The sequence below is a fragment of the Gossypium hirsutum genome, chromosome A04 (genome assembly GCF_007990345.1).
Source record: "Gossypium hirsutum isolate 1008001.06 chromosome A04, Gossypium_hirsutum_v2.1, whole genome shotgun sequence".
Lineage (NCBI taxonomy): Eukaryota > Viridiplantae > Streptophyta > Magnoliopsida > Malvales > Malvaceae > Gossypium > Gossypium hirsutum.
The window spans coordinates 10,377,149-10,403,409 of NC_053427.1; the positions used below are offsets into that span (position 1 = coordinate 10,377,149).

Here is a 26,261-nt window from a genome sequence, read left to right on the forward strand (position 1 = left end):
AAACTTCATCCTATTTTCTTATGTTTTATGACATGCTTATCATTTTTCCCTTCTATGACAACATCAAATTCACACACTAACATGTACTTATGACTATTAGGTATTTTTACCGATTAAGCCTTTTTACTCGTTTTCACTTAAAACCAAGTAGCACAAGTTGTCTAACATAATTTAAAACCACATATTCAATCATAAAACATCAAAATACACAAATTTCACCTATGGGTATTTTTCCAAATTTGATTCCTAACTTAAATTATTGCTAGCATAAGCTTTATCGAGCTACCGGGACTTCAAAAACGTAAAGATCATTAAAAACGGGGCTTGGAATCACTTACTATGAAGCTTGAAAGTTGAAGAAACCCCAGCTATGGAGAGAGGTAAGGTTCGGCTGGTAACTTGAAGAAGATGATACAATTTTATCATCTTTTTACCTTTTTATTAATGTTAATAACCAAATGACCAAAATGCCCCTCCTTACTAAACTTTCAAAAATTCATGTCCTAATTTTGTCCATGAACTTAAAATTGGTCAAATTACCATTTAAGATCTCCTAATTAATATTCCAAAATAATTTCATACTAAAAACTTATTATTCGATTTAGTCCCTAACCTCAACTTAAGCACTTTATGCATAGAATTTTATCACGAAATTTTCGCACAATCATGTAATCATACCATGAACCTCAAAATAATAATAAAATAAATTTTTTTCTACCCTGAATTTGTGGTTTCGCAACCACTGTTCCGTTTAGGCCCTATTTCGGAATGTTACACTACATCTTGACTTACAACTTGTGTGAGAAGACTTAGTTATGGCTCGAGAGTGAGCATCGATATGAGATATGAGATAGAAGTGGTTTTGACCACATATTGGCACTTAGTGTGTGAGATACCCGAGTATCTGATAGTATTCCAAATGGTTCAACAGGCACAGATGATGATACAAAGTTATACAAGTTGATACGAACCAGTGCAGGTATTAATGTGAAGTTTGGGAAGAAATTCATAGTTGATGTATTTATACATAGCTAACATAATTGTGATTATGTGTTAGGCTTTGGGCTGAATTGAAATTTACCTATATTTTAATTATGCTTATCTAAAGTGTGGATGATTTGGTAAGTTGTATTTATTAGTTATACGAACTTACTAAGCTTAATTACTTACTCCGTTATAATTTCCGTGTTTTATAATGATTCAGAAACTTGCTCGATTTGGAAGTTGTCGGAGATCGCGTCGCACTATCAAACTCTTATTTTGGTACTTTGGCCTTTACATTTTGGGTTAAATAACATGTATAGGTATTTTGGCTAATGTGGCCTATATGTTTTGTTGTGTATTTAGCTAATTGGTTTGGCTTGAAAATGGTATATATTTTGATATGTAGGTGTAAATGGCCTTATGATATGTTGTGTATATTTGCTATGTGAATGCTTTATTTTGTGAACTGGTATTTAAAGTACCAAATGGTTGAAATTGAGAATACGTATGCATGCTAAGTTAGGCACAATGTTTCATATATGTAATTGACCATGTAGGTAGACTTTGGAAGTATATCTGGTATGTTTAAAAGTGGTCAAATGAATGTGCTTATGGATATCATGTTGGATGTGTGGATTGTACATGATATAAACTTGATATTGGTTGGTTTTGAGTGCCTATTTATGCCATGGTTGTATGTGCATTGTTAAGCTTAGGTTGGTACCACATTGGGTGAGAAATATGGTTTGGAAAATAGCCTATTTTTGTCCACACGGGCAAAGACATGTGCGTGTGTCTCAGCCATGTATGACACACAGCCAGGTGACACAACCATGTGTCCCCTGATACTTCTTTAGAAACCAAGTCAATTGCTTCACATGGCCTAGCACACGGGTGTGTGGCTTGGCCGTGTGGCACAAGCCAGTATACCCTCCATTTTTCACACGGCCTAATATACGGCCTAGCACACAGGTGTGTGAGGCCATTTCGAAGGGTATACGACCTAGCACAGGGCCGTGTGATTTGGTCGTGTAACCTAAGTCAGTTAGTTACACGGGGTCAGACACTGGCTGGGACACAGCCATGTAATCCCATTTCGAATGTCCACTCGGCCTGAGACATGGGCATGTGTCTCCTCACTTTGAAAAACTTTCCATGTTTTCTTAAAAAATCGTAGAGAACCCGGTTTAGTCCCGAACCATTTCTAATATTTATTTTAGGCCTTGAGGGCTCGTATTAGGGACTATATGATGGAAATTGATTGGTTTTTTAATTGAATGATTTATGAACATGAAATTTTATTGTTTTGATCTATAAGTCTGGTAATACTTCGTAATCCTGTTCCGGCGTCAGATACGGGTAAGAGGTGTTACAGGAAGAGTATAGGGTTACTTCGACTACAAGTCAATGAGTGTTAGGCACATTGGTACTACGATTATACCGATGAACGCTGGGTGCAACTTATTACTTCGGATTTGTCCGATGAGGCATTGGGTGCCAAATAGGTGTGATTGGTTGGATTATGTATTTGTTTGAGTCTGGGTCAAGTTAATAGTGAATTAAACATGTAAATGTAAAATGGTACATGAAAATATATTGAGATGGTAAATGATTATATTGAATTTATAATCCTGAAAAATTGTATAAATATGAGATAGTCCAATCAATTCAATTTGGAACTTGTTGAATGAAAGTATGATATTCTTATACTAGCTATTTGGGCATAAATGAAATGATTTATACGGTGAGATAGTATATTTTGGTGAGATAGTATATTTTGATAGGTGATTTAGTAATGTCAATACATGATATTTTGTTTTAATGTTTTAATTTATTTACATTATATTTAAATGTTTGATTATAGAAATACCATTGAGTTTCTATTTTGCACAAAATTTTGTTTTCCATGCATAGGTTAGGTTAAATTCACGATTTTGAGCTTCAAAATTAGCATTTCAACAAAAATCTCAAACTCTGTAAGGTTGGTGAAATTCTTATTAATTTAATGGCATGTACCTAGGGGAGTTCTTTATATATTTTACTAAGTTGAAGGTTTAGATGGCAAGTGGATGAATTTTGTATAAATGTTAATGTTATAATGAAGATGGTATAAAGCATGTGAGCATATATGTTAATGTTGAGTTGTTACATGTCTGATACTTGAAATTCTGTTTGGAGTAAGAATGGGATACTTTGGTGGTGGATATGGCATTGTAAGTTAAGTTTTAGTTGATAGAATGGGATAATCAAAGTAAGTCAATAAGATACTAATATATGAAAGATATGCTACTAGGTTAGAAGCGAGCATAAAACATGACTCGAAATTATATTTGCTTTGACATTTGAGTGGTACTTAGGGGCAATGAATTGATGATTGTAAATGTATGATGAAATGGTTGAGTTGATTTGTAAAGTTGTAAATTATTGTATAGGTATGTTTGAACTTACCTTGATGTTGTTTAAATGTGTTGGGAGAATATTTTAGTGTGATTGGTTATAGGTATGATGTGGAAAAGGTATGTGCTAGGTAAGCTTGTTGATGTTGGGAATGAAATAGGTGCCAAATGCATATTTTTGAACTTAACTCTTGAAGTATCGATACCAATGAGCAAGTATTGATACTTAGAAATTTCAAATAGTATTTCAAATAAATAAAATTTCAAAACGGTATCGATACCGGGCTTAAGTATCAATACTTATTTAAAAGTATCGATAGTTTACAAAAGTATCGATACCTATGGCCTTTGTTAAAATTCTTTTTACAAAACAAAATTGAAAAACAGTATCAATACTAGCATGGGTATTGATACTCTATAATGAATTATTGATACCTAATGTTAAGTATCGATACTTTAAAACGTTGAAGCTCATTTGGGTATCTATACCTAACTAAGGTATCGATACCTGTTTCGAAAATTTTTGAACTTGTTGCAACTTGGTCTTATTTCATACTTAATTCAATAATCGAATCTTAAAAATCGAGTAAAGCTTGGAATTAAACGTATTTCATTATATACTTATGTTTGTTGTATGATTGTACATATATAAGTGAATCAATTACAATATTTTGATAGTAGTTACTCTGGCAACGAATGTGACACACAGTAACTAGGATCTGATGATCGAGTTGGGTATTAGGGTGTTACAACTAATAATATTACCAATTAACTTTCATCAAAGCAACTCGAAGAAATTGAATTAAATCGCATCTATTGGACTATATTTGATCAATTAAATGCAAAATTAAATAAATTCACAATTAGCACTAAATTTATTGTAACCTTCCCAACCTGACCCAAACATTATGAAGGTTACACTAGCTACCAAAATGACCCAATAAAACAATCAGTTTTCAAATAAAACCAGAAAGCCCATTTCATAATGATTTCAGATTATACAATTCTTAATTTTAATTCAAGTAATCAAATATAATCATTTACAGAACGACTTTTAGCAACTCAAGCATGAAATAGGTTTGTATTGTTGAGTTTCAAATCTCCACGAAAGGTATCGATACTGTAATAAGCCAATTTTGGCCTGGGCCCAAAAAAATAATAACCGAAGCCAAAGGATGCAATCGGTCGAAAACAAGCCAAAAAGGGTCAAATTGAAAGACAATCATTAAATTGCGGCCAAATAAAAAAGATGGAGAAAGCCAAAGGATTATCAAATTTTGTTGACTTGGTAAAAGGCTAAAAATAGAAAGATATTATTTTTATTTTATTATTAAATTAGTTAGGCTATTTTTAGTAAACCCTATGTATATAAATAGGGGTATTTTGTTCTTTGAAAGGGAACGAATTACTTTTGGAGGGAACGAATTACTTTTGGAGGACTTTTGGTATTCTTACTTCAATTTGGAATTTGATTATTCTCTATTTTCCTATTTCCATTAGAATTGAATTATTTTCTTTTCTCTTTCAATTACGTGGGAATTTTGTCCATTTTATTTCAATTTCTTTATTTTTCTAAATTTGTCCGATTGCTTTTAGCCCTTTTGTTTTTATTTGATTTGCAATTAAGTTTCATTATTCTTAAGTTTTGCCCTAAAATTTGTTTTGACTACATTTTGGTCTTCCTTGAAGCTGTGTGTTTTGGAGGGTGGGGATTATTTCCCTTTTGGTCCCTCATTGTTATTTGCACGTTCAAATTGGTTCATTTTCTTTTATTTATTTTTGATTTGCCCCAGAATTTTGCTTTAAGGTTTGATTTAATCCTTTTTTATTTTCGCTATTTTATTATCAAATTAACTAATTTAATACATTATTCCTATTATTTTTATGTTTCTATTTATATTTATTTTGTTATTCTGATACTATTATTATTTATCTAATTATTATTTATCTATTTATATTTCTATTATTATTATATTTCTATTTATTATATTTTTATTTCTATTTATATACTAATATTATTTTCATTATTACATTTTTCCTTATATATGTTTTTTACTCTTGTTATTAACATTCTATTTATTTATTTATCTTACATTTTTTTGTTATTATCTATTTTAACTTTTTATATAACGCTCATTTCAATTTTATACATTATTTACTTTAATATTTTCATATGTTATGTATTTCAAACTTTTTTACACATTATATATTTTGAATTATTTATATAATATTTTTAAAGAGTTTTATACATTATTTTATCTTGAATGGATACTAATTTTTTTTTAAATTATTTTATATACTTTAGATTGCTTTTATAACATCCATTTTAAATCCTTTTTAAGTATTATTTGCTTAGAATTGTTTTATATTTTATTTTAGATTTTCTTACTTTGTATTTATTTGTTATTTGTGATTTATTATTATAACATTTTGTTTATGAATTATTACTTTGCATTGTACATTATTATTCCATCGCATTTTATTCGCTTAAAGGGTCGTGTTTTAATAGCATTTAAGTTATAAAATCATTTTATTCAAAGTTTTCAAAATAAGGCAATGCTCGGTATTTGGAGTCTTCGAGAAGATTGTGCCCTAACTTACTGGGTTCCAATTTTTCTTGTTGAATCTAAGTAACTGGGTACCCTTTTTCAATCAAAACGTATAAGTTTCAAATAAAAGCTTATTCTCAGGAATTCGAGGTGTTGTGTCCTAACTCACTGGATATGACATTTTGTATCCCGATATAAGGATTTCTAAAAAATAAGAAAATATTTCGTGTTTAGAAATTCGAGAAATCGTGCCCAATCGTGCTGGGTTTCGATTTTTCGTTCAACCGAATAACTGAATATGCTTTTGAAATTTCATCCATGTTCTCTTAAATTAAAACGAGACAATATTTTGTGTTTAGAAATTCGAGAAATCGTGCCCAATCGTGCTGGGTTTCGACTTACCGTTTGACCAGATAGCCAAATATCCTTTTGAAATTTCAAATGCATGAGTTTTGGAAATTATAAGATGATCTTATATCGAGGGTTTGAAATGTTGTGTCCTATCGTGCTGGATATGATATTTTATTCCTTCTAAGCGAGAGAATCTCAATATCCAATTCAAGTCATCCAAACGTTTTAAAGGAATTGTATTTTAAAATCTTTTTCAAATTTTCAACATTAGGACATTAATTGATCAATACGGTACCAATTTTGGGCGTTGCGAGGGTGCTAATCCTTCCTCGCGCGTAACTGACTCCCGAATCCGATTTCTAGTTTTTCGTAGACCAAAAATGTTATTTTAGTAAACCAAAATGCTTTATTAAAATGATCGATCACAAGGTGACCCGATCACACCTAAGCAAAAAGGATTGGTGGCGACTCTATTTTCGTTCTAAAGTCGACCTTCTTTTTTCAAAATAAAAATAGTTTCGACAGATACAAAATAGAAAAGTATCGATACGATTTGAACATTTTGCCAATTTTTAAAGTTATAAAATGTGATCAATCGGTATCGATACTTTTAGAAATATCGATACTAATTTGGCATTCTGTTTGGTTTAAAAATCGATTCATATGATTAAGAATCAGTACTAGATGCTTGGGTATCAAGACTTTTCGTCAGGCTTGGTAAAAATCATTAAAAAAACTGTTTTGATTCAATTTCAAAACATGTACCAATTTAAATCATTTTAGGAAAACATTAGTTTATTTTAGTTCAAAAGTTGTTAGAAAAGTCTCATTTACATTTACTTTAAATAGTTTAATAGTCTCGAAGTTTATAACCAGATTCAAGTTTAATGATAAAAAATAAATAATGCAAAATCCCCAAAACTTAAGTGTAATAGAGTCCATGCCATAGTTTGTTAAACTAAACAAAACAAAACAATATTTATAGAGTAGTTTAAAATATCTTTCTAATTAAAATCTGTCAACAGTGCTCCAAGTATTGAGTTTGAGCCCTAAACTCACGAGTTATCTGAAAAGTTGGGAAAAACTAAAGTGTGAGCTATGAAGCTCAATGTGATCTTAACATATGAGAAGTAAATATAAAACAATAATTAACAGCACACAGGTTTGAAATATATAATACATATCATATTACCAATCCTACAATGATCTTAATAAATATACAGTGTGCATGAATAACGGTACAATTTTCCTACTCAACTATCCACTACACTCTATAGTAGAGTTCCCAAGAACTTGTTTAACCCTACATACCAAACAATATTTTACGGATGAATTGCCATTATATCAGTAGGTCATAGATAAACCGCCAATAAAATAATAATTTGATTGATAAATTAGTCTGACATTAAATGCCTACACTTCCTCCTTCAAAACTCAAATCCCAATGCAACAATGTGGCATGCTATCGATATCAGAAAGCAATAACAATAACAGTAACAAAATTAATATGCTATTATCATGCAAACAATAACAATTTTATGGTTAAGCAATAGTAATAAGTATGCATCAGTAATTTATACAAATTTATCATAGATTTAACGTCACGCACATAATCAACATTACAATTCATAAAATTGGCAGCAAAGAACAATTATACTTACGGTGGAGGATGTGGCGACAACAAGGGAGAAAAGAGAGGAAGAGGAACAAAAAAAAAGAGAAAAAAAAGGGAGAAAGAGAAGAGAAGGGAAAAGAGAGGGGACAATGCAAGGGAAAAGAAAGAGAGAAGAGGGGAAAGAAATAGAGAATTTAGGGTTTGGGTGACACAAAGCAAAGGAAAATGAAAAAGAGGGGTCGACCTAGCAAAAATAGGCTTATATACTTACAGTTTTCGGCATATTAGGGTTTCTCACACTGGAAAATATAAAGGTATCAGTACCTATATAAAAAGGTATTGATACTTGTGTAGGTATCGATTAAGTTTACAGCATTTTAACTGATCAAGCCCAAATGGAAGCCTAACTACACTTTCAGAAAAAAAAATAAAATAATTCTTACAGTTACAAATTTAACCCACATTTTAGGGTGTAACATTTATTTTATTAACAAAATCATGAAAAATTCAAACTAATAACATTAGCAATTAACTTTTATCAATTCAGCCTTAAAACCAGAACTAAACAGTAAAAAGTTAACGTCATTATTTTTGAGTACCAAAATATATAACTTTTGTCAAATATAAGTACCAGATTGGATAAAAACTAACACAAGTACCACATAAGAAAAAAATGTGAAACTCAAGTATCAATAAGTCCTTTTTTAATAATAGATGTTTTTATTTATTTTATGATTTAAAACTAGTTTTATTCGGCCCAAAGCAATTATCTTCCATTTTTTTAAAAAAAAATTTAAATCTTAAAAAGAAGAGGTTATAGAGATTATTAAAATACTCTATCGTATATAAATGAAGTTATATTTTTATAAAAATATTTATTTTCTTATATAATAAATTAATAAAAAATTTATCATAATAAGATTTATATCTAAAATAATATATAATAATTTCAACATCAAATATTTTTATATAATTTTTAATAAATATATTTATTATATAATTTTTTTTTCATCGACTCTGCCACTAAATATGAAATGGTTTTGGGGGGATTGGTGATTGTGAAGGGTGATGTAAAAATACATTGAATGGTTGAATATGGATTATAGGAAAAATGATTGTTACTTCAAACACATTTATTCAACTTCTGGGTTTAGGTTTCTACTTTTTAAGTCTTACAGTAATTCTATATATAAACATGTAAATTGAATTCACAACTGAGTTTAACTTGAAAACTAACTTTTGCGTTGGGCTTTACATATTTAATTATTTGAATTTGATCCTGAGTTTCATATTGATTTAAAAACCAATTGACTAAGCCAATGAAACCCAATGTCTTGACCAAATAAATCAAAAACTAAACTAAATCAGTTCCATTCAATTCAGTTTATGCTGATTTGAAGGGGAAACTATCTCACCATTGTCATGCAAAGTTACTTCTCATTTGACCAATCACTCGAACATCGTAAACCTAAAACAACTTAAGATTTGACCAACTTAAAGAAAATGTCAATCTTGGTTGGGTTTTTCTTGAAAACTTATCATTTTTGTTCTTAACACACATGCAATGAAAAATCAAATTCCAAATCCCCCACATATTTGTGGAGTCTTCAATCAACTAAGTACTAATTCCATAGCATTAACCAAGAAAAAAGTCACACATCAGTGTAACTTTAACTCTCAATTTCGGCTGATAAATTAGATTCTGCCCATCTTTCTGACAAAGACGACAGCACGTTAAAATGCTTTCTTTTCTAAACAGAAAAGAATAATATTATATGTATTTAATCTATTACAATCATCTCAAATTTGCAATTCATGATGGGACATTATTATATTCCCTGACAGAAGAACTGGTGAACAAGCTATGGACTCACTTTGGCAATAGAATTAAGGATTTCCTCAACTAATGTGACAACATTAATAAAAAAGTACTATACATTTCAGTTTAATCAATTTCTATGGTTAAATACTAATCTTTATATGTTAATACAAAGTACACGTAGCAAACTAAACATCACTATCCGATTATTCTATCAGCCATGCAAAATTTTAGCAGTACAAGAAAGTAAAATTTTTAATAGAAAAGACTACTTTCATCTAACATACAAAAATTAATTTACTATATTTTAGTAAAAGGAGCAAAATGCAATTTATCAAGAGCCTTTATATTGCAAGACCGAAGATAAAAGAAACATCATTGATAACAGAAATAACACATGCACCATGAACTATTACCGGAAAAGAGACTAGATTGTATTGTTAGAAGATCCATGTATCATTTGCAAGTATTGTGAAAGAAAACTAGACAATCTAATGACTGATCTCATCTGAAAACAAAGTAAGGTACCTTTCACTCAGAAATGAGGTTCCGGTAAACTGATAAATCCTTCCACTATGCTATGAGGAGTATCAAGTGTACAAAATACATGCTGTACACAAATTGATCTTCACAGGAGGTGTCGGAGGTAGAAAAAAAATTCTCATACAGTAAACCCATCCCGGGGAAATCCGTCAAAGAAAAGAAACAGCTCTGCTAAACTCAGTGTTTGTAGGAAACTCCCGAAACTGGCGAAGAATTGTGCTTTTATATCCAAAAACAGAAATATATATATATGCATCAATAAATTCATCTGCTCAATGGCTCTAACTGAACTTCCATTAGTCCAGAATTCTGTGAACCTGTTCGTGCGGAAGCATGGTGTGGGTTTAAAAGGTCAACAGAATCGTCTTCTTCAACATTGCCTAGGACCCAGTTGCCCCTTCCTAAAAATCGGTCCCTCCTCCGCTGTCTTTCACGATACTCCAAATAAATGACTAGTAGTGCACCTATCAAGAACCAAATTATTAATGCCCAGCTAAGTCCATGGACATTTTCTCCTTTATATCTTTCTCCTAAATGCTTCATTCCAGTGAAAAGCGCTGCTATTCCTACAACAATGGCACCTCTGCCAACAATTACATGGAAATATTCCCAAATAATCCTATTTGAGGAAGCCTCCACACCATGATCAGGTTTCTTAGGCCTGAGGTACGCATTCACTGGCTGTACACAGGCACAAAATATAGCAGCAATCCCAAACTTAACATGTAATGAGCTAACAAAGAAACCATGAAGTTCAGCAACAGCAAAAAGAACAGCAAGTAGGATAATTGCTAATCCCGAATACTGTAAGTAAACATGAATTTGGTACCATCCATCACCTTTTACATGTTTAAGGTATCTAGCAGCCAATATTCCACCAGGAAGTAGAATACCCCAAGCGAGGAACATCATAAATCCATGTACAGCTAATACCGGTCGTAAATCTTGCTCAGCCTCAGAAGAACCGCGCAGAAGCATCACACGCACAGGCCTTTGACTAGTGACAGAATGCATATTTCTCTCACTAAGATGCTCAGACCACTTAGCACCCATTGCCCAAACTACTCTAAGAGGAGTTGTTGGATCAAGAATGTTCTTGCACTCTTTCTTCTTATCATGACTACTGCATGATGGATTAAAGGGGCGTGTGAATTCAAAAGTAATGATGCCATTTTCTGACTTGCACCTGACATGCGTCAAGTTCTCATTCGTCAGATGCACATTTGAGGCATCCTTTCCATCAATCCAATATGTATTTAGACGCCCTTTTCCGGCATTGTCAATCCAGCCCACATAAGCATAGCTATTCACCATCTCACCACCAAAAGCTATAGCTAGATAGCCACTCTTCTTTTCACCACGGGCTGCAATAGATATTGAATCCTTAGATACTGTCCAAAAGAAAGTAACTTGCTGATCATCTAAAAACACGCTATTGTTATACATATCAGATAGACCACCATCAACAACTTCGACTCTCCACCCCATCTTCGGCTGGTATAATGACTGATAAAACACTTGATCAGGGGTATTCCTATCGGGAGCCCAAACCAATTCGTAAGGGCTTGCCATGACTCCTTCTGCTTCCGGCCCACCAGAATAAATAGTCTCAGTCGCATTCCTCAATGTTGCATTCCCACCTAGATAATCAGAAGTAATATACAAAGCAACATCATGACCTGTCTGCACCGAAAACTTCACAGGAACCCCTCTTTCCACTCTCAAAACTGGAGCCTCCTTCTTATTAATATACAAAACCTTTGATGGATTTGGTGGATTTGGATAATGCAACGCCTCCCCAGTCGTAACAACAAGCGGAACTTTTGCACTGGCAATAATCAAATCTTGGTCCTGCTTATCATCAGCATCCAATGGCCCGAAACAATCATCCACATTCTCTGAAACATTAAGCCTCAAATGTCCATATGCAACCATCATTGGACCCCCGTGATTTTGGGGCAAATAATATGGCCGGATAGTATCAGGCGGTTTCATCAACCCTAATGCCCAAATAACCGTCATTTCCTCGGTAGGATTCACAGGCAAATCGTATTTACCATCCGACGAATTCAATGGTTTCCTAAACCTAATAAAGGAAACCCCATCTCTCCTATGTCCATAAACCAACTTAGTATTATTTAGCGTCATGCCGTTGGTGGTATTCTCATAAACTACATCAGGACAAACACCTACGGCTGAACCATCTTTACCATGCAACATACACTCACTATAACTCGTAATGTAAAAATCATCAACAAAGGGCCTACCTTCCTCCGTAAAAGCCGCCACCGCGATGTCTGCTCCTAACATCAGCTCCTTGGTTCTATTCGGATTCGCCCACCCAAACGCCATGTAATTCATCGTCTTGGTCGCCGCTTCGAGCCCGATCTCGATCCAATTGTCCTCCACATTCAAGCTCCACCGAACCCTATAATTACCCGACAAGTTCTTGCAGTTATCGAACATTGTATGTACCCTGCCTGGATACAAATCCGACCCGTTGGTGGGGAGGGTGAGGTGGCCAAAGTCCGATAAGGTGGTGACGTCCCAGACGGAGAGAACTTTGATCTGGTCCCAGGTGACGTTGGGGAGTAATTGGATCGAAAACGACGCGTTTTTGTAAGTTGTTTGGTTGAGGCAGTGATCGGAAATCGGGAACCCACGGGTGATGTTAGAGAAATCGACGGCGACCGCCCCCCAGAAAACGACGTCGGAAGAACCGGATAACATGTCAAATCTGGATACTTGGAAAGAACAATCATCGAGGATTTTGAAATGGCCTCTCAGTTGGTGTTGGACCATGGTGAAATTGGATTCGAAGCCGATTAGGGAGCTCGTGTTGGAGCATTTCGTACCGGAATCCGCATTGCAGAAGAAGATGAAGGAATTGATGAGAAAGAGTAGGAGTAAAAGGGATGATTTGGAATTGTACATTCGGATCGAATGGCAAGTGATTAGAAAGAACCCAAAATTTATGTTTAAAGAGAAATAGATGTTTAAAAAGAAAGCAAGAAAAAAGGAGGAGCGAGTAATGGGGCGGTGGTGGCTCGGTGGAGACGTGAGTGGTCAACTCGTCAATTTTGTTGGTTTGTTCGTGGTTTTTTAAAAGTCCTCTGGGGTTTTTCTTTTGGGGGAAGAGGGAAGGCCATGAGAGGTAAATGGCAATTTCGTGATTTTATTAGGCGTATTTGAAACAATCGCCGAATCACGTCAGTGCTGACATTCTTATGCTCAATTTAGATTATTCGTTAAACAATACTTGGATTCTTTTTTCTTGTTAAAACCTCAAAAATTACCCCAACTTTATTTATTTATTTAGTCTTTATTCTAAAAAAATTAATTATCATTTATATATAGTTTAATCTTTTTTTTAATTTTACTTTTCTTTATAACTATTCCACCTGAAAAGTTAAAAAAATATTAACTAAAATAAATAAAAGAAAAATATAAAAATAGAAACGCCCAAAAACTCAATCATAATTTTCACTTTTTCTCATTATTTTCTTTTGTTACTCTAATTTTCCATTAGTGAATTGAACACTGACAATCGAGATGATCTAGTTTTCGTTGTTCACTGTTCATCGGTTTCATAAGATTTACACTTTAATTATTCAACATTGCTTCGTTTGAGCTATTTTGTTATAGTCGTTGTTGTCATTATTACTTTTTCTAGTGAATATAGAGAGCCTCACCACTCGTTTAATTAATCCACTATTAAAAGAAAAATGAAAATGCCTTTAAAATCATCACTTAGCCAAGCATGAAGAATGGATAAGATGAATGGCTTGGGACTCAGGAGTTCAAAAAGAGATATGAATGAACTTATATTATTGGACACTGGAGTTGACAACAAATGACGGATTTCGATGGTAAATAGGAGCGATTAGAGTACTACCATTTTGTCCCTTTGAGACGTCATTCTTGCATCTAACTCAATGGAAAAATGAAGAATAATAAGAAGAAACAAAATGACCCAAAATTTTTAAAATAGCCAATTCAATTAATTGAAAATAAAAAAATAGCCACTTCATTAATTCAACCCAATTTTATGTCTAATAATTTCAAAAAAAAATTTAGCTTTAATTTACTTCATTAAGACAACCAGCTCAAGTAAACAAAAAATGAGTTATTTATTATTGAGAGATAATAAGTTTCAACCATTTGAAGTACAAGGAAAGCAATGTATTTGGGGATTATTTAGTTTAATAATAAACAAGATTTTTAAAATTATTTTTTTCTTTGTTTCTAATTTACACATTGTCTATTGCATTATATTTTCATGTTAAAAATAGTACAAAATTAGGCAATGAGCAAACATTGAGAGCTATTTTCTTTTAAGATAAGGCTAAATTAATATAAAGTGTGAATGTTAAAGGGTTAAAATTGCTATTATGTTAATTTTAAAAGCTTATACATCATTTTTTCGTTAGTCATTTAACAACCGATAACCAAAAAAAGGAAAAAAAAATCAAATAGTTGGGTAACAGTTTTGTAACTTTTCATTATTGAGTGGCCAACAAAGAAATTTACTAATAGTTGGGTGACTACTAGTGTAGTTTATCCCTTTTTTATACATAAAAATAATTATATTTGCCCATTAAGAAAAAAAAAAGTAGATTTATTTATTTTTTGAATATGTATAATTTGATCAAAATCAAAATTTCATATATATAATTGAATCAAAATAAAAATTCCATATGTATCAAATCAATCCAACCAAAAATATATATGTATCAAATCGAAGTTAATATTATATAGTTAGTCAAAATTTCATTTGTAATTTCAAGATTTATCTCATTATAACTAATACATACTTGAATTAGACCTATCTATACTATTGTTAGTGTTCTTCTTTGTTTTCCCAAAGAGTTTCTTCTCTCATTTTGTTCTCTTACCTTAGTTCTTTGTTGGGCTTCCTAACGCGACTTGTTTCCTCCTCAAAGCTTTTTCCCTAACCATTTCCAAGTCTTTTGGTTGATGCTTTGCTTATCTTTTCCTTCCCACAGTGCATTTTCCCCTTTCTCCCGTTTTCCTGATGATGTCATGGGCAGGCTATGAAGTCAATGGATCTTTTTCCCAAGACAAAGCATCTCCCAAATTGAACTTGATAGATAGTATGTCAGTCTTTCAATCGATTTGCTCATTCATGATTAGACTAAGGACATGTTTACGTTCGTTTACTAATATAAGTTGTCTTTCCGTATTACAATCCGACCACGTAATACAGCTTAGTATTAGCTAAACATTAGACAAACATTGAGCTAATATTTGCTTCTATTTTTCTTTACATGCTAAAAACACACGAGGGCAATATACAAAGGGTATTAATGTAATTCATGAATAATTTTTTAACCAATTTGTTCGAAAAAATTACAATTGTACAAATAAATATACTAGACTTAGGGCACCAGATCCAACACCAACAACCTAATCCAATGACACGACAATTCAGGCTTGTTCAACAAATCTCAAGGCCGGCCCAAGACCTCGACCATTGGCTGCCTTATTGTACGTGCATTGAGACATGCGAAAATAGATCTAAATGAAATGAAGTGCGGTGTTTATGCAAGTGTGACAAGTTTAGCTGTAATATTTATGTTATAATGGAACATTAAGTATTCTAATGATCAAACTCAAGAGAGATCTAGTAATGGAAATGCTAAGAATAAAATAACATGCAAGGGGAAGACTACCAAGCTACAGGAACAACCAATTATTATGACAATAAAAAAAGGAGATTAAACATGCCAATATTCAATTAATGAAAATCACAATTAGGAAACAATAATGATCAGTCCATTTCAGTGAATTTATGTTCAAAGTAGCCCAATTGCCAATTTTCTTATTTAATAAAATCTCCTCTCGGTCTCAATTTAATCTAAATAAGAAATTTGATTGAATTATCATCTCGGCTTTACTCAGTTAAACTAAATTAAATTAATTCTTACTTAATAGGTTCTCCTCTCAGTTTCAGCTTTCTAAATTTTCCCTTAGATTTGTCAATTCTAAGTTTTACAATTTATTCAATTTATTCTAAATTTGCAATTTAGTCTTTGAACATAAAATTCACATGCTAGCATTTTAATCAACCATCACCCAAGCAATTTAGCACCAACCCATTATGCAATTAATCAAATAATTCAATTTCAAGAAATAACAACAAAGCATAAGGATGAAATTGCAAAACTTACAAAGTACTTAAGATTTGTAAGAAATTTCTTGATTCAATGAAGAGAATGCTTCAATTTGCAAAATAATTGAAAGACCAAATAGAAAATTCTTCAATTGAACAATAAAAATAAAGTAATTGCAAGGAAAGTTGTAGAACTAAGCTAACCTAGAAATAATCTCTTTTCTAATCTAGGCCTAAAATTACCAACAACAAAATGAACTAACTTAAAAATAAAACTAAAAAATCCTAACTTTTTACTCATTTACAATATCTAAATAATGTAGTATTTTAAAAGAAAAGCTATTTTAATTCCTCAATTACATAAATATCCCAAACAATTAACTCATACTAGGCAACTTTGATCCATAATCACTTTCGGTTGCCCTTTTAAAAGTGGTTGTGTTGGGCCCAATGTTGCGACATTGGAAGACCAATGTCGTGACATTCAACTCAGCGGGCTCATGCCATGGCCTTGGTAGGTGGATGTCGTGACTTTGCTTGGCTTTTTCCTGTTCAAGTTCAAGGTCAACGTCATGATATTACAAGGTCAATGTTGCGAACTTAACAACAGGGTGCTTCATATTGCAACTTTGAAGGCTGGAATGTTCAACCTTATGCTAGATTGAGGGGAGCTCATTGGGTGGTAAAAAATAGATAATGTTACGGCATTCATGTATGATGTTGCGACTTTAGGCACAAAAGACTAAGTTGCAACATTTATTTCTCAAAGTTGCAACATTGCATCTATCTATTTACTTGCCTCATCCCTCTTCTAAATTAAGTCCCTGAAACATCTTTAGCCACCATTAAGTTTATAAAGACAGGTAATTGTCATTTTATTTAGGAAAACATAAACAAACTAAAATTTTCAAATTATAATAAAGTCTAACATAAGTATTGAAAAAAGATAAAAAGACTAAACCAATTACTTGAAAATAAGCTCTTCAAATTCGAAAAGAGCTTCATTCGTTGTATCAAAATACGATGTGTCACATCCAGAAAATTAGATTAGAAGAAATTGGGTTGGAGAAACCAAAAGAGGTCATGTCCTGTTTTGAATTAAGGTTGTGAAAATTATATCAAGTAAAATAATTTGGTTTGGTGGTTAAGTGTTGCGCTTGTGAGTGGAAGGTTCTAGGTTCAAATATTTTCCCTTGAATTTTTGTTATTTTTGCCTAAACCCTTATATTTGAACATTTGATTTATAAATTATTTTTGCTCAACTATGACAAGAATAAGCTTGTTGGTTTAGTAGTAAGGCTTCAACTTAGTCTTTGGTCTTGTGTTTGAATCCTTGTGAATGTAAAGTGAAAATTGTTTTTGTTTTGAACTCTGAGGGAATCTGATTGGTAGTTAGCTAGTGGATTTAGTGGGATGTGGGTAGTTTTGGTTTAACCCAAAAACCTCTTCCACTCTCTCTATCTCAGTCTCATTTCTCTCATTCTCTTTTTCTTTCTTTTTTAGAAAATTTTGGTTTGTTAAAATTTTCTTTGACGTTGTTCTTCATTTTCTATTTTACCATTCCTTTTTCATTGATTTTTTGACGGATAAGTCTTGCAACTTTGTTCTTCAATGGTAAGTTTCTGCTTGTTAACTGTGGGTGGTGTTTTGTAAATATTCAACTATTAATCATTTTGATTTTTTATAGGAGGAGAGGGTGATGCGTACAACATCTCTCTGGCGTGTTAGGCATGGCTAATGGGTGTTATTAAGTCACTATTTTTGGGGTAAGTGCTAGTATATCATTTAAGGGACTATTTTCTTTTAGAGAAGGAGTGGATTTAAAGTGAAATTTTGAGTTAGTTCGTGTTTGTTAATCGATACATTTTGATGCTGTATATAGGTTTTATGAGTTCCAGATGCGTGGTTTGTTGTACCAATAATCAGGTGTGTGAAACTAACTCCAAACATCACTCAGAACTCGAGAAAATTGCGAAACAGGGCTATTTTTAAAATTGCCCAACACTACATGGCCGTGTGGTAGGCCGTGTGTAGCACACAGCTGTGTGTGATTACACGGCCTGGATTGGTAGTTGATTTTCTATCTTTTTCATCCTATTCTATTTCTGTTTTCAATTTTTAAATTTTTCGTTAGATCAAAATCTGATTTCACTTTTGATTGTATTTGATTCTATTTAATCGGCAGAATCAAAATGTGATGTATAAACGAAAGTTCTGTTTCTACGGAAATTCTTTCGATTAACCAACTCGTTACGAAATCGCGTTGATAGCCTCGACTCGTGTCCTAGCCCGTCTGAGAGCTAGATTTGCCTCAATTGTTTGCCTCTTGCCTTCAGCTTTCCTCAAGTTAGCTTCCGCTATTTCAAGAGCTTGCTGAGCTTCTTGTGGATCAATGTCACTACCCTTCTCCGCATCATTTACTAAAATAGTAAACCGTGTAGGACTTTTAGGCCAATTTTGAGGAAAATTAAGGGTCGATTAGGGGAATAAAAAATTAGGTCCGTAAGCATTATGTAGGCATAGAAAATTGTAAGTTTCAGTATACACATGTAGGTATATGTAGGAAGCGTGTTAAGTAAGTTCTGATAAGTATAATAATGTGATATGATATGTTATAAGTTATGCTTCGTTATGGAATATGATGTTTTGCTATTGTTTGTAATAGGGATGTTGTATGTGTATCAACTACAAGAATGTCTTAAATGTGAAATTCATATATGATCTGTGATCAGATAATTCTGTTAGCATGATCAGATGTGAAAAACATGTATGACATATGTGCATCTAATGTCCATTAGTATTTGCATGTACATTGGGGTAGGATGTGATATGTGATGGAGGAAGTGTGATTCTAGAAATATTATTGCACCTTCTGGCAGTGTATCTGCAATATTTGTTCTGGCAGCTTGACTGTAATTATAGTGGCTCAACCATATATTTGATTCTGACGGGTTACCTCAACATTTTTGTATGGTAGCTCAACTAGACTTATATGAGTGGCATACCACCATGACCCTATGTGATTGGATGGTTGGACTCTTGTAGTCCTAATTTGTGTGATTGGTTGGACGGAATTGGTGTGTAGCGGATGGGGATAGGATCTCTGTTTTCATCTATATCTGAATTTGTGTCTGCATCTGTAACTAAAATTGTGTCCGTAACTATATTTGATTATGAAAATACATCTGATTCTGTATATGAGGACATGTTTGAATCTATATCTGAATATGTATCTGTTTATGTATGTGTTCCTGATTTGTTGCTTGGCATGTGTTACACACTAGGCTTTTAGCTCACTCGTTTGTTTAATACGTTTTAGGCAGTCTTCAAACTTAGGACCAGACGGTGTGTGGGAGCTCGGATTAGTTTTTTAGCTAATTAAATATGGTGATTTGCGTTAGTAATTTTTCTGGACTGTTGGGACTGAAATTTGTTTTTGGGCTTTGATATTTGGTTTTTACGCTATTTGTTGGATTTTGGTATTTTATAACTGCAAAATCGTATGGTTTACCAAGCCAAAAGTTCAATTTTCAAAATTAAAACTCTATAAATTTCCGCTGCAAAGATTAAGTAATCACTTAAGTGTTTTCTGTAATAAATATATGGTTTTAACGAATGTTTGTTTTAGTACTAGAAATGATCTGCCAACGTTAGTACTTTCAAAACACGCGACTCTGAATTAGAATTCTGGGTTTTAAATAAATGTTTTTGGACTTTGGTTTTTTTTTCTAAACATCTATGTGAGTTTTGCCAAAATTTTATAGTTTTGAAACATTCACCGAGTTGGATTAAAACAAAAGCTTTGAACAAGTTGATGTACTTTATCAATATCTGGTCATAACTTCTAAGTCGGGTTTGGGATGTTACACGATGTATCAACCGTATATGGGGTATAGCTCTAAGAGATGACATGATTGATTTTGGCTGACTAAGCATGCATAGTGGGTAAAACTATGGGAAGTCTGAGCTTCACAGAGCATATGTGGGAAAGTTGTCTTGGATGGAATTTTCCAAGACTCGGAGTCCTATATGCAATGGTTCCATAAGATGGGCCATGGAAAGTTGTATCCACTAGAACATTATTCAATAGTACAAGAACAATGCGTGGCATCTAGTCATCAATGATCACATCAGCAATGTCATTCTTGTGCATCCCAACTAGTCAAACTAGACAAGGAGCCATTGATACGACATTTTGGCCCTTTTACCTTTTCAAGCTACCGTCTTGTTGTATCATTATATCATCATGTAAGCGAATGATCGAGTCATGCATACATCCCTTCATCACCAATTATGACGCTGACAATGGAAACGACTTTGATGAATTAAAAGTTTACACAACTTTTTAATTAGATTAGTCCAAGCTCATACTACCCTCAAACCCGTTCTTGACATTTTTGGGACTCTAGACAAAACAATAAAATGGGGTTTTAAGTTCTTTAAAAGTTGGGAAAAAAATTTTAGGTCTGTTAAAAGTTAGTTAAATGAATTTTGGACCCTTAAAAGCTAAATTTTTTTGGGCCCTTAAAAGTTGGTAATTTTTTTTACTTTTAAAAGTTAAAATTTTTTTTGAACCCTTAAAAATTGAAAAACAAGATTTTGGATCTCTTTAGCTTTGGACGGCCGCACCTCCAGACAACCCTAGAACCGGGCCTGACACCCTTGAATTCCCTGTATCATTTATTTTCAATATGGCAACTATGCATGCAGATAGGTTTCTTTCGAATGGAAATTGAATCCAATGATGTGGGGGGTGATAATGCACAAAACCAGGGTCAGTTGTGTCGTAATCTACCTCAGAATAAGATCCATTAGGTTATAAGATGTATTTCTCATTTGAAGAGGTGTGAAGCTTGACCAATTGGGGGATGGGTGTCCTTGGTGCTATAGAGAACCGAAGACTATGGTGTGGTTAAAAGTTTATGGATGATATCGATGTCAGCGACTTGTTGGTCGGTGTGGTTAGCAAGGAATGAGCTGGTGTTCGATTGAAAGTGGCCAATTGTCCAGCTTAGTTTTTCTTTCAAAGACTTGGGCTTTGATGTGGATTAGGTCTGTGTAAGAAGAATTGTAAGTAGATGAGAGAATTTGGTGGGTTTGTCCATATCGAAGTTCGTGTAATTTTAAAGAAGTTGGTTTGAGTGGAAAGTTTTGGTGTCCTCCGTGTTATGCTGGGGGTTAAATTCTATGTTTGTGGTGTAGCGTGTGAGGATGAAGGCGGGTGTGGTGGGGTGTTAAGATGTTCGGATGGGGTGGCAAGGGTTTTATTTTCTGGTCCGTTTAAAGCGAAAGACTCCCTTGCCGCAGAGGTGGGGGTGATTAACATTGCCTTGGATATGTTTTTAGAGTTGGGATGGAAAGGTAAATGCACTTTATTCATTGAGGTTGGTTCAAAGAAGGTGCTAAATTGGTTGGAGAATAAAGGTGTGAGACCGTGCTTATTTTTTTCTCTCTTTAAAGAAGTTGATTTAAGGTTGTCGTTAATGGGAATTGTAACCTTTTTGTTAACGGACAAGAGTGGGAATAGGTTAGCTTTTGCGCTGGCGGTTGCTGGTGTGAAAAGGCAGGACATGTTTAAGGCATGGTGGAGACTTAAGGGGTTTAGTGGTTGGGTGCTTGCTGTAATATTTGCAGGTTGTGTGGTGGTTTCTGGGTCGAATTGTGTTGATTTATTTATGCTTTGTGGTCTGTTTTACTGATGGTGTTCAGTGGGGTTTTTGTGGTTTGTTTGTTGGATTTTGTCTGTGTTTGTTTTTTGTGGTCTGTGTTTGGTTTTTGGTTTTTTGCTGGGACTATTTTGTTCTAATAGCTTTGCCTTGTTTTGCTGCAGTTCTTTAAACTGCTGTACTTCGATTAAGCGAAAGAAAAGATGTATTCGCCACGCAATGTCACTAATTCAAGTTTTTTTTTCATTGTTAAAATTTTGATATTTCTTTTAACACTTTTATGTTTACTTATTTCATAATGTATATATATATTTTATTTTAATAATTTTTAATGCTTTTTTGCAATGCTTTAATAAATTTTACAATTTATATATTTTTTCATTTATAATAATTAAAACATTTCACTTTATATATTTTTGTAAATTTTAATATTTTTTATATTTATAATATTATAGTTTTATATAATTTTCTATATATATATTATGTTTTTGTATGATTTTTATAATTCTTTATGATTTTAAACAATTTTAAGCATAAAACACCAAATTCCGTCACGTGGTATATTCTAGTGTGCCATGTGACGAAAACATCCCCAAAGTGATTGACGTTGTTCTTTAATGGTTGAACGTTAACTTTAATAACTAAATAACTTAATTAATTGAAAATTTTAACGTTCAATGACTCAGCTAAGTGCGTAAAACGTATAGGAGCTTATTTGATTTTTTTTAGCAAAGTTCAGGGGCTTGTAAGGAATTTTAGCCTTTTTATTTTATTTAAAATTTTAAAATAAAATAAAACAAATATTTTAAAAATTATAATTACTTATTATAATTATTTTTAATTTCTGAAGACATGTGGTGCAATTTGGGAGGGTGGCAACCCAAAATCTACCGTGATCAACCCTGTACGAACAAAAACTATCATGGTTAATGGTTTTTAGGTTTAACTATTAAATAAGTCTAAAAATGTTTAAGTATTGACTAGATATAAATTAAGGTCCATCTTAAGGGACACGTACAGGTTTTGGCCCTCTTAATTTGATAAAATTATTCTTTCGGCTTAAAAATTATAGACTTACTAGTAATAAAATGATAAAATTACAATTTAACTCTTTAAAATTTACAATTTAATCTCAACCAGTGAAGTTTAAGATATAAAGTAATATAAAGCATTTTAAATATATATTTTAAAAATTAAGATTGTTAAATATGACTCCTATTTTCAGTCAAATTTAAGAAATAATCTTTCAGTTAAACTCTGTTTACTTGTTTCAATCAAACACTGATTAGTTTAGATTATTTTATTATTATTTGACCTATGAATTTAGCCTATAAATAGACTCTTTTACAACCTTAGAAAAATACACCCATTAGAGATTGGAACTCATAACGCATTTAGAGAATTTTGTGTTTACGTTTTGAGGGTTATTTGTTTTTGGGTTTTCGGGGTTTAGTCTTAATCTCCATCTTTTGTACTCTTCGTTCTTTTGCCATTATAGTAAAATTATCTTTGCCCGTGATTTTTTATCCTCTTTGGAGGGGTTTTTCCACGTTAAATTTGTGTTTTCAATTTCTCAATTTATTCCGCTATTTTTTTGTTCATTGCTTAATCGGGCCGATTCCTAACAAGTGGTATTAGAGCTAGTTCAATTTTCATAGATCAGCCCGTTCAGAGATGGCAGCAACAATATTTGAAATTGAAAAGTTCGATGGTGAGACAAATTTCAATCTGTGGTAATTTCGGATGATGGCAATTCTAGTTCAATCCGGTTTGAAAAAGGTTGTTACTGGGAAAAAGCCTGAGAATCTAAATAAAACAGAATGGGAAAAGCTTGATGAAAAGGCTTTATCTGCAATCCAGTTGTGCCTCGCGAATACGGTATTGCAGGAGGTATTAATGGAGAAGACCTCATCCGCCTTGTGGAAAAGGTTAAAAACTCTTTATGCGACTAAGTCTCTGGCTAATCGTTTAGTGTTGAAACAACGCTTATTTACGTTTCACATGAACGAAGGTGAGCCTCTTAGAGATCACATCAGTCAATTTATTACTCTTTTAAATGATTTAAAGAATGTTAGGTTCATATTGACGATGAAGATCAGGCTATGGTATTATTGTGCTCTTTACCCCCTTCATACAAGTCTTTCAGGGAGACCTTGATTTATGGCAGAGACAAACTCTCGTTCGAAGATGTGAAGGGTCATTTGTTGAGTAGAGACAAACTCGACAATGAGCTTCATTTGGATAGCAAGATAGATAGGCAAGCTTCCGTTTTGGTAGCATCAAAGAAACGAGATAAAAGGTGTCTCTATTGTAAAAAGTTAGGTCACGTCAAAGCAGATTGTTATAAACTGCGAAATAAAAGAGCTGCTGAGAGTAACGAGAAAGATGTAGCTGATGCTAATTTGGCTGATGAAAATGGTGATGATTTCTTGTTAGTGTCAACAAGGGGTAACACCAAGCTCATGTCCGAGTGGATCTTAGATTCAGGATGTTCTTTCCACATGTGTCCCAGTAGAGAATGGTTCTCCACATACAGTTCAGTTGAAGGTGGAGTTGTGCGCATGGGAAATGATTCATCTAGTAAGGTAATTGGTATTGGTACTGTTAAAATTAAGATGCACGATGGGATGATTAGGACACTCTTAGATGTCAGGTATGTACCTGATTCACGAAAGAATCTCTCATCTCCTTAAGTATTTTAGACTTGAAAGGATACAAAATCAATATCGAGTCGAGCGGCATTAAAGTATCTCGTGGAGCTCTCATTTTGTTAAAAGGTAAAAGAACCGACAGCCTTTATATTTTGGAAGGTTATACAGTGACCGGTGAAATCAGACGTCCCTCGTTTGTTACGGAGTTGAAGTCAACTTGTTTGGAGCGGAGGCAACTTAGCCATAGGGGAAAAAAATGTATGACCGTTTCGTTGAAAAGAGGTTCTCTTTTGAATGCAAGTTTTGAAAAGTTAGAGCACTGTGTTCGTGAAAATCAAACCCGGGTTAGATTTGATTTGGCAGTGTACAAGTCGAAGGATAGAAGTCTTTCAGTTTCTAAGCACAAATTCGACTCAGTTAATTCCCTGCATAGTTCAAGATAGGCTCATGGCGGGCTTTGGCAAAGATGGCGTTGTGAAAATTTGAGTCAAGGTGGAGATTTGTTAAATATGACTCCTATTTTCAGTCAAATTTGAGAAATAATCTTCCAGTTAAACTCTGTTTACTTGTTTCAATCAAACATTGATTAGTTTAGATTATTTTAATATTATTTGACCTATGAATTTAGCCTATAAATAGGCTCTTTTACAACCTTAGAAAAATACACCCATTAGAACTCATAACACATTTAGAGAATTTTGTGTTTACGTTTTGAGGGTTCTTTGTTTTCGAATTTCGGGGTTTAGTCTTAATCTCCATCTTTTGTACTCTTCATTCTTTTGCCATTATAGTAAAATTATCTTTGCCCGTGCTTTTTTATCCTCTTTGGAGGGGTTTTTCCACGTTAAATTTGTGTGTTCAATTTCTCAATTTATTCCGCTATTTTCTTGTTCATTGCTTAATCGGGTCGATTCCTAACAAAGATGTTGAAATAAAAGAGATGATAAAATCACAAAAGTAGTAATTGTCATCCATCAACCTCTTTTTCCTCGTAGGAACCAAAAGAAAAACAAACAAAATTCAATAAAATGACAAGTCAAATACTTGGATCTCCTCTTTTTTGTTGGTTTCTTTCAAATCACTTGTAATTAAAGGTGTGCATGGTCATGCCGGCCCGTACTCAACTAAAATTTTAGGCCCGTTTACTAGGCTCAGCCCAACCCGAAAAATGGGCTTAAAATTTTGTCCAAGCCTGACCCAGATAAAAATGCTAAAACCCGGGTCCGACTTAGCCCGCCCATATTAATTTTTATATTATTTTTTATATAATTTTAAAATATATATAATACATCAAAAATACTAAAAACATCAAAATAAATATTTCCCAAAAAATTGAAAATAAATTTTAAAAAATATGTATATTTAAATAACAATAAGATAAATGCAACTTAACAAGCAAATATCTCTAAAATAATAAGAAAGTTCACAAATGTCTTTAAAATAATAACAAAATTAACAATAAAATAAGCTTTATACAATATCTAAACAATAACAACAAAATAGTAGTAACATAATAGTAAAATAGTAACAAAATAGAGAGAAAACAGTAAGAAA

General features: G+C 33.0%; 1 protein-coding gene across 1 annotated transcript; it reads right to left on the bottom strand.

The window, feature by feature from the left end:
* Positions 1–10,126: 10,126 nt before the first annotated feature.
* Positions 10,127–13,461, bottom strand: LOC107948796 (cytochrome b561, DM13 and DOMON domain-containing protein At5g54830). The gene has a single exon (XM_016883444.2). The coding sequence runs from the start codon at positions 13,189–13,191 to the stop codon at positions 10,522–10,524; it is 2,670 nt and encodes an 889-aa protein (XP_016738933.1). The 5' UTR covers positions 13,192–13,461; the 3' UTR covers positions 10,127–10,521.
* Between the last annotated feature and the right edge of the window lie 12,800 nt (positions 13,462–26,261).